The 16,758-nt window shown below is 40.7% G+C and overlaps 2 protein-coding genes across 2 annotated transcripts in view; both read right to left on the bottom strand.

Moving 5' to 3' along the window:
• The window catches only part of ART4 (ADP-ribosyltransferase 4 (inactive) (Dombrock blood group)), a 32,661-nt gene extending 25,406 nt beyond the window's left edge, over positions 1–7,255 (bottom strand). Inside the window, exon 1 of the mRNA XM_037033899.1 lies at positions 7,086–7,255. Within this exon, the coding sequence (XP_036889794.1) occupies positions 7,086–7,189 (104 nt within the window). The 5' untranslated portion in view covers positions 7,190–7,255. The remainder of the gene's footprint in view (positions 1–7,085) is intronic.
• A 5,669-nt stretch (positions 7,256–12,924) lies between these two features.
• Positions 12,925–16,263, bottom strand: MGP (matrix Gla protein). Its single transcript, XM_037033943.1, has 4 exons — positions 16,116–16,263; positions 14,705–14,737; positions 13,786–13,861; positions 12,925–13,303 (listed from the first exon to the last, which is right to left on the bottom strand). The coding sequence occupies exons 1-4, from the start codon at positions 16,174–16,176 to the stop codon at positions 13,162–13,164; spliced, it is 312 nt and encodes a 103-aa protein (XP_036889838.1). The 5' UTR covers positions 16,177–16,263; the 3' UTR covers positions 12,925–13,161.
• Positions 16,264–16,758: the final 495 nt, after the last annotated feature.

Genomic DNA, 16,758 nt, shown 5'->3' with positions numbered 1-16,758 from the left:
CCTAGATGTTCAGCTGGCAGAGAAGGCCCTTTATGCTTGTTGTCAGAGGAGGCCGCTCCGTTATAATATGATTTGAGAGGTACTGTGGGAGCCAGGACTCCACCCTCTTGTTCAAGAGCTTATCTTGCTTCCTTTAAGGTCACTATCTGAGACTAATATTTTTCTATGTCAACATAGTCCTCTCCAATTCTGTTTTTAGAATGAAGACATCTCCTTGGGGAAACAAAGGCAAACTTGTTTCCACCAGTAGTGGGGAGTAGATAAAAAAGAGGAACTAGAAGGAAAAAGTGTGGATGCTTAAAACAATATTTTTCTTTTTTGTTGTGGTTCTATCTCAGGCAGCCCAGGTCTGAGGGCTTTTTGTGCCAAAGCCCATGTCAGTACCTGCCTAATGTGGACCCAGAGCTCTGGGATGGGGAGAAATGAGTAAGGCCTGACCTGGGAAATCCTCTAAATAGCACTTCGTCCAGGAAACTTCATCTGACTCATTATAACATTAATTTTTTTTAATTTTTAAAATTATTTTATTGTTGTTTAAGTACAGTTGTCTGCATTTACCCTCCACCACTCTGCCCCTACCCCAGCCATCCTCACCTCCCTCCCCTGATTCCACCCCTCTTTGGTTTTGTCCATGTGTCCTTTATAGTTATTCCTGAAACCCATCCCCACTCCCCCCGCCCCCCCCTTATCCCCTTGTACCTCCCCTCTGGCTACTGTTAGAGTGTTCTTAATTTCAATGTTAAATTTTTAATGAGCATTGTTTGCCTCCTGAGAGCCCTTCTCAGACCATGGCCCATAGACCAGGCCCCGTGCACATGGAGAAAAAAGTTAATTTTACAAGTAAATAGAGTTTGTGTCTCTGCTTGCTGGAGAGAGAGAGAGAGGGAGAGAGAGAGAGAGAGAGAGAGGACACTTGGGAGTGTGAAGGTGTCTATGCAACATATCAAGTGCAGAAGTTTTAAAAGAAGAGAACAGGCAATAGAATGTTTTAATTTTGTTGTTTTTTTCTAGAGATAAATATTAAGGCCAAATGTTTCAATTGATTCAATCTAAGAAAAACTTCTATCCTAACAACTAGTTATCCAAGTGAACTGGAACATCATGTGACTTGGAGAACTTCATAACAGTGCAGTTTTAAGAGCAAACTCAAAGACCTTCTAGGCCACATTGTATGGTGTAGAATAGGTGCCTGTTAAATATTTGTGAAATGTTAAATATACGATAACTTCAGTAAATATTATTTCCATAAACCATGGTATTAAATGAGAATGGCTTTATCCTACCAAACATAAAAGGTGACCTCTTTTACCATGACTCTCTTCTAAGACAATAAGCCATAAAATTTTATTTCAGGGAAAAAATGCAACACTTCAAAACTTTCATTATCTGTACTTCTATCTCTAATTATATTTTTAATGTCTGCATTCTGGGTGGGCCCATGTGATTTCAGAAGAATTCTATTTTAACTTAAGGTCTTAGAAGCAAAGAATTTAGGAAATTCAAAAACAAAGAAGATGTACAACACATATGTGTAAACAGAAGAATTGAAGGTGTCTAATCTTTAACAACAAATTTGCATTTTTGACCCTTGTTGTTTTGTGGGTATTCAGATTGAAAATGAGGGCTGTTGGTTACTTAATACTCAGAGAATATGTTTTCAAAAAGATACTTTTTGTTGTCCAACTAAGTTCTGTAGTTCTAGTCACCTTTTTCTGGGTACTGTGCTGTTTTATAAAAATGCATTTGCCAGTTGAGTGAAAATCTATCTCCTATTTCTTAGCTTGATCATGTCTTCTTTGGAATACTCTCATGTTTGAGGTCTAATTCACTCCTAGAATTAAATCACAGCACTTAGGACTGTCTTAGAACACCTTTATAGCCCTGGCTGGTGCAGCTCAGTGGATTGAGCGTGGGCCTGAGAACCACATGATCGCGGTTCAATTCCCAGTCAGGGCACATGCCTGGGTTCCCGGTTCCCAGCAGGGGACGAATGAGAGGCAACCATATATTGATATTTCTCTCTCTCTCTCTCCTTCCCTTCCCCTCTAAGATAAATAAATAAAATATTTAAAAAAAGAACACCTTTATAATACAAAATCACTATCCTTTGGGACCTTTCGAAGACTCTTTGTAAGAAGCAAAATTCTCTCTAAGAATGTTTAAAAACATGTACCCCAATGTATGCAGAGTACTTTCCTACTTTATTGTAGGTTTGTGGTCAAAGCAGTGGTTATTATCCTTAGATGAAATGGACAGAGACAAATTTGTGTATTGCTCTCTCCAAAGTAAAGGAGTCAGAGTGTTTCTAGGCAAACACCATAAAAACCTCCTGTATTAACTGAGAAAAGAGCACATTTCTTGAACAGTATTTTTTAAGGCTTAACCTCATGTTTTAACAACCCCAGATGACTTATGTTCCTGGCTTTCTTTGTTGGTTAGCTTTCAATGCCTAAATTCAGAGAAATGAAACATGGAAAAAAACCCCAACAGGTCACCCAGTTCATTTCTCTAAAGAAACTCACAAATGAATCTCATAATGTAGTTTCTGGTGTTGGCTCACTTGAGGATAGTTGGGGGTTGCATTTTTAAATGAGAAAAATTGGGACCAATTTCAGTCCTAGGATGAAGTGAGGGACCACTAAGAGGTTCCTATATCCTATCTTCCTACCTCTGCTGTGTGTGTGTGTGTATGTACTCATAAACTGAGCAACTTAGTCATGACACATTCTGGCTTTTAAATACTGTGCAGGCAAGAAAAGGGAAGATGAAAAGGAAGCAATCACAAGACTAGTTGCTCTCTTCAGCTAGAGGCACCAGGAGAGAAACTCAGCCATTTGGAAGCTATCAGCTGCCAGCACCCGAAGGAATGGGAGAAACGAAGGATCTGGACAAAGCAGCAGAGCATCCATTGCTGTCCACACCTGTAGTGTGACATCCACTTACTTAATAAAATACGTCAGAAACAGCTTCTTTAGAATTGGATTGGTCTCTGTTCCAGGAAAAATTACAGTCCCAGATAGGTTCTAGTCACACTTTCCTGGATGCCGTGGCTGTTTTTTAGACATGTATTTCTATAAATCTCGTATCTTCTCTCTCCCAGTTCTATAATCTCTCCTTTGGTGTATTCTCCTGTGTGAAGTCCAGTTTGCTCCTTGGGGCAGGTCAGAATATTTACGAAGGGTCAGTGGGACCAACTACAGCCCCTGCTGCTGCAGTAGGTTGTGAGCTTACTATTAACCCTCATTGTCTTTCTCTTCAACAACCCATTCGAGATTCTGTCACTCTTGCACATCTGGTGGTCTAGGTGTCTAACCTGGCAAGTGAAATAGACTTCTATTCCTGAGAGTGGTGAGCTCCCGGTCACCACAGCCTTCTCAGACCTTCTCACGGTTAACATGCCTGTCCAGTCACTACCATGACGAGGCAGAGGAATATCGAGAGCTATTCCAATGGCTTACCTAGATATCAAGTGCATGTTTTCTTCCTTAGAATCAGAAGCCCTTTCTTCTCCTGATTATTATATTCAGTTACCCCCACTAGGAAAGATGACTCCCTTACTTGTTAAGTAGTCTCAGTATGAAGAGCCTTGCTCTTATGAGGAACATTTAAAAAAATTGATAAGCAAGCATTCAATGTGGTCAGGCAACATCGAGAGCTTAAATGGGACTCTTCCAATGTCCCGTGGTGAAAGTGTTCTCTTTCTGTGAACCAGGATTTCCAGGGCAACAGACATTATAATTTTAGCAATGAAAAATGTACTGTATTTTCAGACTATAAGATGAATCCCCCCCCACAATTTGGGAGGAGTAATGGTTATTAATGCTGCTGTTGGGTTCTGTTTACATTTACATTGGTGAAATATTATGTTATTTATGTTATTAAATATTTTACCACACTTTTGCTTCAAAATTTTTTTCCTATTTTTCTCCTCTAAAACCTAGGTGCATCTTATGGTTTAAAAAATACGGTAAATTCTTCATGTGGTTACAAAATATGGAGCCTCTCTGGCTTCTATGCCTTAGTCTTCAGACCCATGTATTCTACTCTTAGGGACTATAATACTACATAATGCTGGATAGTTTAAGGTATGTAGCACAGCATGGATAGCTACCTTATTCTCATAGGAAAAGCAGAGTGGAATAATAGGTTCTGTTCTGAGTTAACATCAACTGACGGATTCCTACTGGTAGAGAGGGCGTGGCAGAAGGCGTATCTGGCAATAGTCTGATGGGTACCAACGCCTGGGTTCCAGAGGAGAGCCATCTAAGATAAAGTAGAACTCTAGTTCATTGACAGAAAAATAGAGGTAATCTAGGCAAAGATTCAGGGTTCCAAATCAAAATGGGTTTAGTATAGAAATTATTAAAGTTCCATATTATGACAAAGAAGTGGGCCCGAAACAATATCATTGAAGAATTGAAGAAAAGGTTGTTAATGATGGGTAATCAAGTTACTAAAGAACCTAGATATAGAACAATGGATTACTTGCAGATTTCCTTTATCCAAAAGGTAGAAGTAGGGGTGAAAATGGTGCTTGAATACATCACTTTTATATAAGTATATAACGTTTATGACTCCATAAAAATATGGATGCATGAATCTAAACCAGTAGAACATGAAAGTTACAATCACGAATTTTCCTTAAACAAGTGTGCTTCCCTGGCGTAGTCTTCTGAAACTGCAGGCTTCATTAGCGTACGTAAGTACGGTGTGGTGGGGAAAGAGGAGGACTGGAGTGAGCACAGTTGGCTCATGCTGTTAATAGTTTTTAGCTATGTGTCCTGCTGGCTGCTTCCAAGGCATAAGGGGGAATCCCCATGCAGGTGTTGTCTCACCATTTATTAATATCCAGAATATAGTACATTATAGTAATATTAACAATACAATTGAAAACAACACTAGAGATAGCTAACATTTACTAAACACTGTATGCCACTGTATAGACCGTGTATTGTGTAGTTTATATATATTCATTTCTTGAATATTTACAATAACTCTAAGATTTGTGCTAAAATCATCTTATTTTGCAGATAAGGAAACTGAGGCCCAGTGAGATTAGTTAACTTGCCCAAGAATGACGCAGTTCTAAGTGGTGTTGCTGGGAGACCTATTTACAAAGTCCTTAATCTCAAACACTATGTTGGAAGGCTGAATTTCTTTTATGACATGGCAGCAGATCATTCTATCTGTGTTTAAATACTCTTTGGTTTCTAAGATGCACTACTCTGTGAAAAGCCTTACCCAGATGATACAAGAGGGAAAAAATAAGAACTGTGACCTATCACTTCCTGTGTCTTAGATTTGAAAAACCAGAATATATCAAAAAATTAAAAAAACTGAAAAGGTGGCTAGCTTAAAATTTTGACTAAGGTAGAAACCACACTAAACATTGATTTGTCAGATTATAAAGTGTGATTATTCACAATGAGAAGTTGGTAGAAATATACGGACTAGGTATGTACATAACACCTTTTTTTTCTGTTATTGATTTCAGAGAGAGGAGGAGGGAGGGAGGAAGAGAAGGAGAGAAACATCAGTGTGTTGCCTCTTGCATGTTCCCTGAGTGGGGACTGAACGTACAAACCAGCATATGCCCTTACCAGAAATCAATTGGTGACCTTTCAGTTTATGGGGTGATGCCCAGCTGAGCCACACCAGCCAGGACTATACCTAACCCTCTAAAATTTGGCTTAAGAAATTAGATTTAATGAGCTTGGTACAAGTGAATTTTCCAAGAGAATAGAATTACCTGCCTTAGAACAGTCATGTAGTCCCTAAGCTCACAAATTTCTTAACATAAAATGAGGGGGTTGAATTAGGTCATCGTTGAACTTCTTGCTAGCTCAAAAAACACCCCAAACCCAAAAAACAACTATGTATCTAGTGTTGTGTGATGAATAAAACAAGAAGTCTGGAGCTAGAAGATCCTGGTCCTACTATTTGCCACCTGAATGACTGTCATAGATCTGGTTCCCTAGGAAATAGACTTTAAGATTCAAAGATTTGTGTGCTGGTGGTTTATTGGAGAGTACCCTTGGGTACAACCTATGAGAAGGATAAGGGAAGTAGAAGTAGGCAAAGTGAGCATGTGAATTTATGCAGTTGAAATAAATGCCTCACTCAATTCTATGGGGTAACACTGAGGCTGAGATGACAATTCAAAGTAGTTCTACCTGGTTTAATGGACTTTTAGCCAACATGGTTTGCAAGGCACTGGACATCAATTCACTTTCCCATCCCCTAAGAGAGGGGAAGCAAGCCAGGTGATTCCTATGTTTGCTCCAGGTTATTATTGCCTTAAGAATGTTTCCAGTCCATGGCTCAGGAAGGAGGAATCCAGATGGAATCCAGTGCTTGTTTTGAGTTGAGATGGACTTGAAGTCTTGAGCGAACATGCTGGCCATAGTTCACATAGCAAAATACTGAAGAGGAGACAGCTATAGAGAAAGGGATCTCTGGATATTGGTGAAGGTATATTATAATCAGTGTGGTCAAAAACAATGATAAAAACCTTAGAAGCAGCCAGAGATAAAAGGCACAGTATATATATAGGACTAAAAAATTGTAACAGATTTTATATAGATATATAAAAGTAAGCTAGAAGACAGTGGAAAAGCACCTTAAAAGAATTAAAAGAAAATAAAACTTGACAACATAGAATTCTTTGTACATCTTTTTTTCACAAGATGGTAGAGTAGGTGGACACCCTACTCACCTCCTATCATGACTATATCAAAATTTCAACTAAATTATAGAGCAATCAACCTGAAGACTAGCCGAACAGGATATAACTAAGGATATAAAGAAGAAGCCATGTCAAGATTGGTAGGAGGGGCAGAGATGCAAAACACCTGGCCCCACACCTACATGTAGTGGTCGATATTCCAGCTGCAAAGGTCCCCCCCGAGGAGGGAGGGGTCTTAGTCCCCTCAGCCTGAAACATCAGTGCTGAGAAGAGGAGCCCACATAACATCTAGCTGTAAAATCACAGGGGATTCTGCCTGTCTGGGTAGGACAAAGGCTGCTGGAAACCTAAATGTCCTCTTAAAAGGCCTATGTGCAAACTCTCACTTGTAGGCACTCACCTTGGGCTCCGGAGGACAGACAATGGCTCAGGAGGTTTCTGAGACACACAGGGAGAAACTGAGTTGCGTGGCTTCTGGGTAAGGGCTGGAGGGAAGGCTGTCATTGTCCCTGTGTTGAGCCCTCTTCATGCACAGCTGACGGGAGCTGTCTTTCTTATGTTGAGTCTTTTTACCCTGTGGCCAAATTTCGATCTACATTAGCCTAGTGAACACTTGCTCCACTCCTATGACTCCCGGAGACTCCGCCTTGCATGAGTCATGCATTTTTCGACATTAACAGGCCTGGGCCTGCACTGCAGTCTTTCTTAAAAAAATTCTCAAAGAATTCCAGTCAAGCTTACGTGGTACCAGAGACATACATGGAGCAACTGAGTTGTCAGGCTACAGGGTGAGGGCTGAAGCAATGGTCACCATTGTCCCTGTGCTCAGCCCTCCCTGGATCTGCGTTAGTCTGGTGAACTCTACTACCTCCAACGTGATTATTCCCTGAGAACCCAACCCACTGAAAAGGTCTGCAGGCCCCAGGCAGGTGGTAGCTGGCCTCAGTATACCCCGAGAATTTTGCTGAATGTCCTTATGTTTAGCACTGACACCAAATCTGAATCTGTATTAACTAGATAAACACTGCTTGCCCCACCCTGATGACTCCCTGAGACTCTACAGCATCCAACTCGCATACTGCCCAAAGTTCTTTTAGAGGCTGAGACTAACAGCCAGCAGGTATTGCCAAATCTTGGGGTGATTTGGGCCTCTGGTGACCTGCCTCAGGCTCAATATTGGTGGCCAGCCTCAGTTTGCAGCACAGCCTCTTATGTGCATGGAGGCCCAGCACAGGCAGCTACCAACCCCCAATTGCTTTGTAGCTCCTAACATGTAGCCAGCCCCAGGCTGGTCACAGGCAGCATCTGAAACTGACCTGCACCAGAACCCTTCACAAGAGGTCCCAGAACCAACACACCCAGTAGTAGGAATCAGTCCACGAAAGAGTACCACCTGATTAGCTCCCTTATTCACTCCACAAGTGGTAACCCAAAGGGCAGTCTTCTGGCAGGCACCAGACCTCCTTGCAGAGTCCGGCTCCATGAGGTCAGCCCCTGTACAGCAGCTAGTATGCTGTGGTCATGGCTAGTCCTCACAGCCAGTCAGCCTGAGGGTCAATCCCACCCACTGATGTGCCAACAGCATTGAAGCTCAACAACAACAGGAAGGCACACACCATCTACACAAGGGACACTCCGGGACCACCGGGCTCAGGTTATCAGGGAGACTTTGCCACTGGGCCCCATAGGATACTTACTACATGGACCCACTCTGCCAAGACTGAGAGACATAGCAGATCTACCTAATACATAGAAACAGACAGAGAGGCAGCCAAAATGGGCACACAAAGAGACAGGTCCCAAATGAAAGAACAGGAGAACTCTCCAGAAAAAGGGCTAAATAAAATGGAGGCACACTGTGGCGGACTCCGGCCAGCAGAGTCCACCTGTTGTGGCTGATGATGAGAATAAATGCATAGGCGATAACAATCCTGTGGAGAAAAAGGGAACAGCACAGCCACTCCCTCAACAGGAGAGCGCCTCGACCCTGGCCTAGACAGGCTTTTATTGTTTTCCTGGGGTCTTACATCAGAGAAAGATTTATTATCTATTACATAGAATATTATTGTCTACATTTTAGGTACAATCAAGAAAATGAAATAACATGCAGAGGGGAATGATGATGAGCTGATTAGCTCTGTCCTTGGGAAAATTCATACAGGCTTTGGAAATCATTTTGAAGATAGACAATACACATTTACTGTTTCAGACCAGGGTGAGGGAGTTTTAGCAAGAGCAAGCCATAACAGTCTGTCTGCATTTTCTAGGCCTGATTCCCATGGGAAAACTTGGTTTGAAGGTCTGGCTCCTGCCCACCACTTCGCTTCTGTAGGTTTTCCACTCAGAGCTGAGTCACATTTGCCAGACTAAAACAAACCAGTCTCCTATAGCACACAATCTACCAGATACAGATTTCAAAACATTAGTTATAAGGATGCTCAAAAAACTGAGTAGGAACTTCAGTGAAGAGGTAGTAAATGTAAAAAAAGACATGGAAACCATAAAAATACCATTCATACAAGGAATATAATAACTGAAATGAAGAATGCATTAGGAGGAATCAACAGGAGATTAGTAGAAGCAGTGGACTGACTCAGCAATTTGAAGAACAAGGTAGCAGAAAACACCCATTCAGAACAACAAAAAGAAGAATTAAAAAAAATAAAGATAGTTTAAACTACCTCTGGAACAAAACCAAGTATAATGACATTTGCATCTTTGGGCTACCAGAAGGAGAAGAGAGAGAGTAAGAGACTGAGAACCTGTTTGAAGAAATAATGATAGAAAACTTCCCTAACCTGGTGAAAGAAGTAGACATACAAATCCAGGAAGTACAGAGTCTTAAACAAAATGAACTCAAAGGGGACCACACCAAGGCACAGCATAATTAAAACTGCCAAGGTTAAAGACAAAGACAGAATCTTAAAAACATCAAGAGAGTTCCCTATATGGACTCTCCCATAAGACTGTCAGAAGATTTGTCAATAGGAAATTTTCAGGCCCAAAAGGAAGGACTAGTATGAAATAATGAAAGAGATGAAAAGCAAATTCATTTAACCAAGAATACTCTACCCAGCAAGGCTATCACTTAAAATTGAAGGAGAGGTAAATAGCTTTGCAGACAAGATGAAGCTAAAGGAATTCATCTCATCAAACCAGTATTACAAGAAATGTTAAAAGGACTTCTTTAAGAAGAAGAAGAAGAAAGAAAAAATTCAGGACCATAATTATAAAAAATAAAGGGACAATAAATACCTATCAATAGCTACTTTAAGTGTAAATGGATTAAATGCTCTGATTAAAAGACATGAGATAGGTGACTGAATAATAGTAAAAGAAAATATATATGCTGTCTACAAGATACCCACCTCAGAATGAAAGATACACATAGACTAAAAGTAAGGGATGAAAAAAGATATTTCATGCAAATGGAAATTTTTTTAAAAAGCTGGGGCAGCAATACTTATATCAAACAAAATAGACTTTAAAGGCTCTAATAAGAGACAAAAAAGAATAATACATATGATTAAGTGGTCTGTTCAATAAGAGTATATAACCCTTGCAAACATTTATGCACCCAACAGAGGAGTACCGAAATACATAAGGCAAATATTGACGAACATAAAGGGAGAGATCAACAGTAGTTCAGTCAGTCATAGTAGGGGACTGTAGCACCCTATTTACATTAATGGATGAAAATTAACAAGGAAATAGTAGCCTTAAGTGACACACTAAACCAAAAGTATTTAATTCATATTTTTAGAGCATTTTAGCCAAAGCAGAAGAATATTTTTTTTTCAAGTGCACATGGGACATTTTCCAGAATAGACTATATGTTAGGCCCAGTCAAATCCTGGTAAATTTAAGAAGATTAGAATCATATCAAGCATATTCTTCAACCACAATGGTATAAAACTAGAAATCAATTGTCCCTTAATCAGTTTAAGTCCCTTAAAACTGTCTGCCATTTGTTGTCAATTTGTCCTTTCTGTTTTATTTTGTCCCCCTTTTCTACCATATCTGCCTTCTTTTTAGCTCACTCAACATCGATGCATAAGAAATGGTGAACAAATAAGGTGAACCCCATAGCTGCCAAGCTTACTTCCTAGAGGGTGTTCAGACCATGGGACAGAACATGGGACCTTCGCAGACCCTTAGGGCCTTCCTGAATTGAAGAGACAGAGCTCAGAGTTGAAAGAGGTGGTAGCCATCACAGAGAAAGGTACCAGTGAGGAGAAAGATGAGCAGACAGAGAGCTCTGGAAATGTGTTGCACTCACATTTTTGGCTGAGAACCATCAGCTGCCAGTATTTCTGGTAGCTGGGGGCACAATTCCTCAGTCGGAGGTGCAGACCTCTGCATCTGCTACAATGTTTTCAGAAAAGTACCTCCTCTGGTCTCGATTTTGACATCCATTACATATTATCCATCTTCTGAGTTGTTGGAAGACCTACTTAATATGCAAAAGAGCTTAAAAATCATAAAACATTCATAATTGCATTAATGTGACAGTGGTTTAAATTATATGACCCACATTATTATTTTTTTAAATATAATTTTTATTTAATTCTTGTTCACGTACAGGCTTCTGTCTTATATTCCCAACCCTGCCCGCCCCCCGCCCCATGCTCCCCGCCTCCCTCCCCTTTCCACCCCCCACCCTTAGTTATTGTCCATGTGTCCTTTATGTGAGTCCATTCACTTTTCCCCTATAATTCTCTCCCCTCTCCCCTCTGGACCCTGTCAGCCTGTTCCATATTTGAGTGTCATTGGTCGTATTTTGCTTGCATGTTTGGTTTGTTTAGAATCCTGTTAACGGTGAGATCATATGATATTTGTCTTTCACCGCCTGGCTTATTTCGCTCAGCATAATGCTTTCCAGTTCCATCCATGATGTTGCAAAGGGTAGTAGTTCCTTCTTCCTTTATATGACCCACATTATTATATGAACCTAACAGTTTCAGAACTGGGGATCACTCATGGGCATGACTAGTCTGTTGTTTATTTAGCTTTCCTTGAATAATCGTTGTGAACAGAACATAGTTCTGAGGCTATAGGGAGAAAAAGAATGCATTTACAGTGTTTGCCTTCCAAGAAATTACTGTAGTGAAAACAAATATATAAAAAAAGAAACTTTAATCAAAACATAACTGAGTAATGTCATTGTGCTTGACTCTATATTAATTCTTAAAGGGCTGCGTACTGGCTAGTGGTGTGACGGCAGCTGGGTGGATTTAATCATCAAGGATTCCATCAAGTGCTTGAGATTTGGGCAGAATTTTAAAGGAGCAGAAAGATGTACTCCACAAAGTAGACTGAGGCTGTGGGCCTCCCAGAAAGAATGGGTGTAAAAAGTGGATAGGCATGAACAAGTTCTTAAGCAGAGAAGAACAGGCTCTCAGTTGGCCCGAGAAGCCCTGGCCTCTGTTCCTAACTATCCTGCAGGGAGACTCTGGAGCCTCATCTCCTCCTCAGCAAACCAGGCCCGAAAAAGTTCTTGCACCTTCTGGCTCCAGAATTCCCTGAGGGCAGCATTTAGAAAATCTCTGGTGATTATGAACAGACTCATAGATACAGGGAACATTTTGAAGGTTGCCAGGAAGGAGGGAGTTGGGGGATGGGTGAAAAGGGTGAAGGGATTTCGAAGTACAAATTGGCAGTTACAGAATAGTCATGGGGATGTAAAGCACAGTATAAGGAATATAGTCAGTAATATTGTAACAACTATGTATGGTGTCAGATGGGTCCTAGATTTATCCCAGTGATCACTTTGTAAATTATATAAATGTCTAATCATAGGGTTGCATACCTGAAACTAATACAATATTGTACATCGTCTGTAATTTAAAAATAAAAAAATTAAAATATCGCTGATGATTATGAAAGTAAACACATATTTTCTTGGCTCAAGTAAGAATCAAAACTGTGGCATCTTAGGAAATGATAACATTCAAGTGAGGGTGATGAGCCACAATACAGAGTCAGAAATCCATGCAAAAGAAATTTAGAGACCATTTACAATTAGAAAGCAGGAAAATTATATGATTAACCATCAATGATGTTTGAGAGAGAGTCTGGACATATGATGGCTAAGTGACTGTCTTCTAAGGTTTATTTTGTCTGTGCAGCTCTGCTTCTAATCAACCCCAGAACTTGACCACCAGAACCTCTTATGCTGGAGGAGATGGGCCACGATTCAGCATCTCAGCATTTTCTCAGAAGAAATCAGACTCACAAAATGAAAGTATCCAACCGTAACTTTATTATAATAATAACCGTACACCATAATTCTTCTTCCACCTTCACTACACTGTGCTTTCATTATTTATCAATCTGGGAGCAGGGAGGAAGGGCACCGCCAGACGAGAACATTTAGGAGACAAGCAATTCGTATATGTCTGTATGGTTCAATGATGCTACTGCAAGGGAATACAAAACCAGGCATCAAGCACTGGGAAGAAAGACTTTTTTCAATCTTATTTGCCCCCTCGGGGCTGCCGGAGATAGCGATTGTAGGCAGCGTTGTAGCCAAAAACCCTGGCGTAGTGTCCGCAGAGTCTAACGTCGTCACAGGCTTCCCGGTTGTACTCGTGGACGGGCTTGGCGCGTTCTCGGATCCTAGAAAGGTGGGGGCGGGGGCAAATGAAGGACAGATTAAGAAGCATAAAGAGAATGGAGAAATAAGAAAAAGGGAAAAAGAATATCAGAAACTATTGAAGATCCCAATCACCATCCCCCGCCACCATCCCCCCCCATGCCCATCCTTCCCCGTCCCCCACCCCTCGCCGCCTTCTGGCCCTTATCAAGAGATACTTGAAGAACAGGGAAGAAAGGTTGAACAGGGGGAATTTTTTTAAAAAATGAAAACAGAATTTTTCTTTCTGTCCTTTTTTAGGTCCTCTCTCCCTCTCTTTTGTGCGTCTTTAACAAAATAGTCTTCCAGAAATTCAGTTGTTTTCTGTATATTGTTTTTAAATTCTGTGATTTGGGGATACAATTACATACAGTATCTCTTTTTAGAAAAACCTGTTTCTCACTCCATTCTGATCTGGGATGCTACACTGGGAAAAATGACTCCCTCACGCAGTTGTGTTACCCACCTCTCTTGGACTTTAGCTCTCCATCTCTGCTGTGGGGATATGAAGGTGTTAGCATATCTCCTGTTAATGAAGGGACCTTAAAACAGAAAGAAATCATTGCAGTTTTAGGGAGACAGTAGCTGAAAACATTTCTGTGAGTATTTCCCAACACAAATGTGTTCCAAAGCTCATTAATTCATGCATGTCATGTAACTAGAGGTTATTTAAACATCAAAAGGGAAGATAAGAATATATCATAAACTGCCTGATCAAAAGAAATTAATAACCCCTATATGTGTCTTTGAGACTTGTCACATGGGCCATTGAAAGTTTTGCTTGTTTGTTTTGCCTTTGGACGATAATGTTTTTCAATTTCGGTATTCCTGTTTCAGAGCATTTTAAGAATGCCTTTGAGGAGGAATTCTCTCTGTCCTGAAGACTTGTGAAGCATGTTTTTAGATTACTGGTAAATGAAGACCTTAAACATGATAAAAAGTGAACAAATTGGAAATGAGAGTGATCCATTATTTTCTCCTCTACTCAGTCTTTGTAAGTCTAGAAATTCACTGCCATCGTAACAATGCTGACGCCTGTGGTCTCCCAACCAACTTGGCCTCCAGTTCTATACTTTGCCAGTTGTCATTACTCCTCATTTTCCGTTGGCATGGTTGACGTGGTGCCAACATAAAACTTCCAAATGAGGTTTTATGGCTCCTAAGTATGTGGAATGGTGCTTAAATGCCATATCACACCGGCAAGCTTAAAAAAATTGCTTATCTGGTGATTTTTATGGTCATTGGATTTTAAATTTTACTTGAGGTTTTCAAAAAAGGCCCCTCTTTGTTCTCCCTGGTATATGTTTTACCATTTGTCTTTTTAAGGACAAGGAGGGATTCTACAATACATGAGATTTAAATAAGGAAGTTGAATATGCACTTACTGATTTCGTAGGATTCCATGCTTTCGTGAGATTCTGGAATTAAAAAAAGGTTCACATTATTGTTATCACACATTGCAATAGTCTAAACACAGTGAAGGAGGGAGAAACAAGAGTCAAAAAGATGTGAGGAATATAGTTAACAACACAGTTCTTACAAGTATCAGGCATTTATGATTTTTGAATTGTTTCTCCAGCTCTGTCCATGCTGTGCATATGTCTATACTTCAGTTTCTCTGATGTTCAGGAAGCTAGTGAGCACAGCTACAATTTCCCAAGGGTTCTGAGGTTTTCAGGCTAGTGAAATAAGGCGAGTTAGGAGCTGCCCACAGGTCTCCAGAGAGTCCACAGGTCTTCTCTGATTCATCTGGGACCCATCTGAAAGCAGGGTTGAGGAAGAGACAAAAAGTTCTAGAGGACAGCTTGGTTTCTTCCTGCAGGCTTCTAGGAGGTTCCAAAAGCATCTTAAGAACCTGTGTTAAATTGGCAGCCACAGAAACCACTGGCTCCGGCTCATAGCTTGCACTGGGCACGATGCCAGTTCAGAGAAAGAACTGAGATGCTGTCAAAGCAGAAGTTTTCTTCTTTCTCCCTTCCCAACAGGTAAATTTGGCAATGAGTCTTAGATATGTAAGTAGGTGAATTTGCTTGAAAAGTTCAAAAGGTGCTAAAGAAGCCAAATCCTTTCACACAGAAACGTTATGAATAATTTCAACAGTCAGTAGCAAAAGATACATGGTTGTTAATATTTAGGCTTAAGAATTAAAGCTATTTTACTGAAGCATAAAACTGAATAATCTAAATAATTTTGCTTCAGATTTTCTTTCACAAGCTTTAAACACAGATATATTTAAGAACATACAGAAACCAGGCAAATTTTATCTTTTGACAACAGAAATTACGAAATCTGTTTTTTCTGAGATCCTTTAAATATAAAACTTCATTTTAAAATTAACTCACCAAGCACATTTAGTAAATCCACGAGATTATCCTATCCCTAAAGAGGGTCCTACTTAACACTTCACTATGAAAACTGATGTTTTTAAAAGTAAGTAACAACCAATATCTTTAACCAATTGTTACCAAAGTCTAAATAAACATCCTTAGAAATGAAAACTCAGGAGCTGGGAATTTATCTTCTCTCTGAAATAGCCAAGTTTCCAAGTGTGACTTACCCTGGAAAGGACTTGCCTAATAATTTGCATACAAGAATCTGGATATTCAGGATATAAAAAAGAGACAAGAATGGAACAGACACGGGGCTTGGAACTTGGGCAATGTTAAATTAATGGTACTTTAAGACTACAATAGAGAAAGGGGCAAGGAAAGGAGGAGAGAGAGGAAAAATGGAAGTACACTGAAGTCAGGCACAGAAAAGAAAGCCCAGAGAAATGGCAGGGGAAAGATTTCTCACCGTAACACAAAGTGGCCACGGCCAGGGCAGCCAGAATGGAGAGAAGCAGCAGGCTCTTCATGGTCTGTCTGTGGTCCTGTGGGTTGGTCTCACTGTCTTGTGCGGCAGCAGTGCAGGGAGAGGCTCCTACAGGCTGTTTGTGAAAGTCTGTGGAGACTTTATAAGAACTAGAGCAGCTGAAAGGGGAGGAACCAGTGGGAGGGGGCCGGAGAAGGTGGGGACTGGTTGGCACTTAACTAGCACTGGGACTTTTCCCAAATAGTCATTCCTTCCAGATATTATCTTCTCTGGGTGGGCAGCTTTCCCTCCTTCCTGGATGTGACTGCCATGGCAGGAGGAGGTACAGAGGTTGTGGCCACCCTAGGTTTGGGGCCAGATCTGGGCAAAGGTCCATAGAGAAGGGAGTTGCCACAAACACGTGTTTGCCTTCCTAATTTCTTCTCTGATCTACCCTCCTGGCCCTGACTGTGGGCCTTTCAGGTTTGGTCCCCACACAGAGCCATAGTGTTCTGCTCGTTCCCCTAATGGGTGGATGAGAGGTTCTGGTGAAGAAAGGACTTCACTTGTAAGCTGTTTTAATTTAGAGTTATGTTTCCAGTAAGGCAATCTATCAGCCCGGACCAGCTGAATGTTCCCCGGGTGA

Source organism: Sturnira hondurensis, unplaced genomic scaffold (assembly GCF_014824575.4).
Source record: "Sturnira hondurensis isolate 20B ecotype Veracruz unplaced genomic scaffold, ASM1482457v3 Scaffold0021795, whole genome shotgun sequence".
Lineage (NCBI taxonomy): Eukaryota > Metazoa > Chordata > Mammalia > Chiroptera > Phyllostomidae > Sturnira > Sturnira hondurensis.
This window is presented reverse-complemented; position numbering and strand designations above follow the sequence as displayed.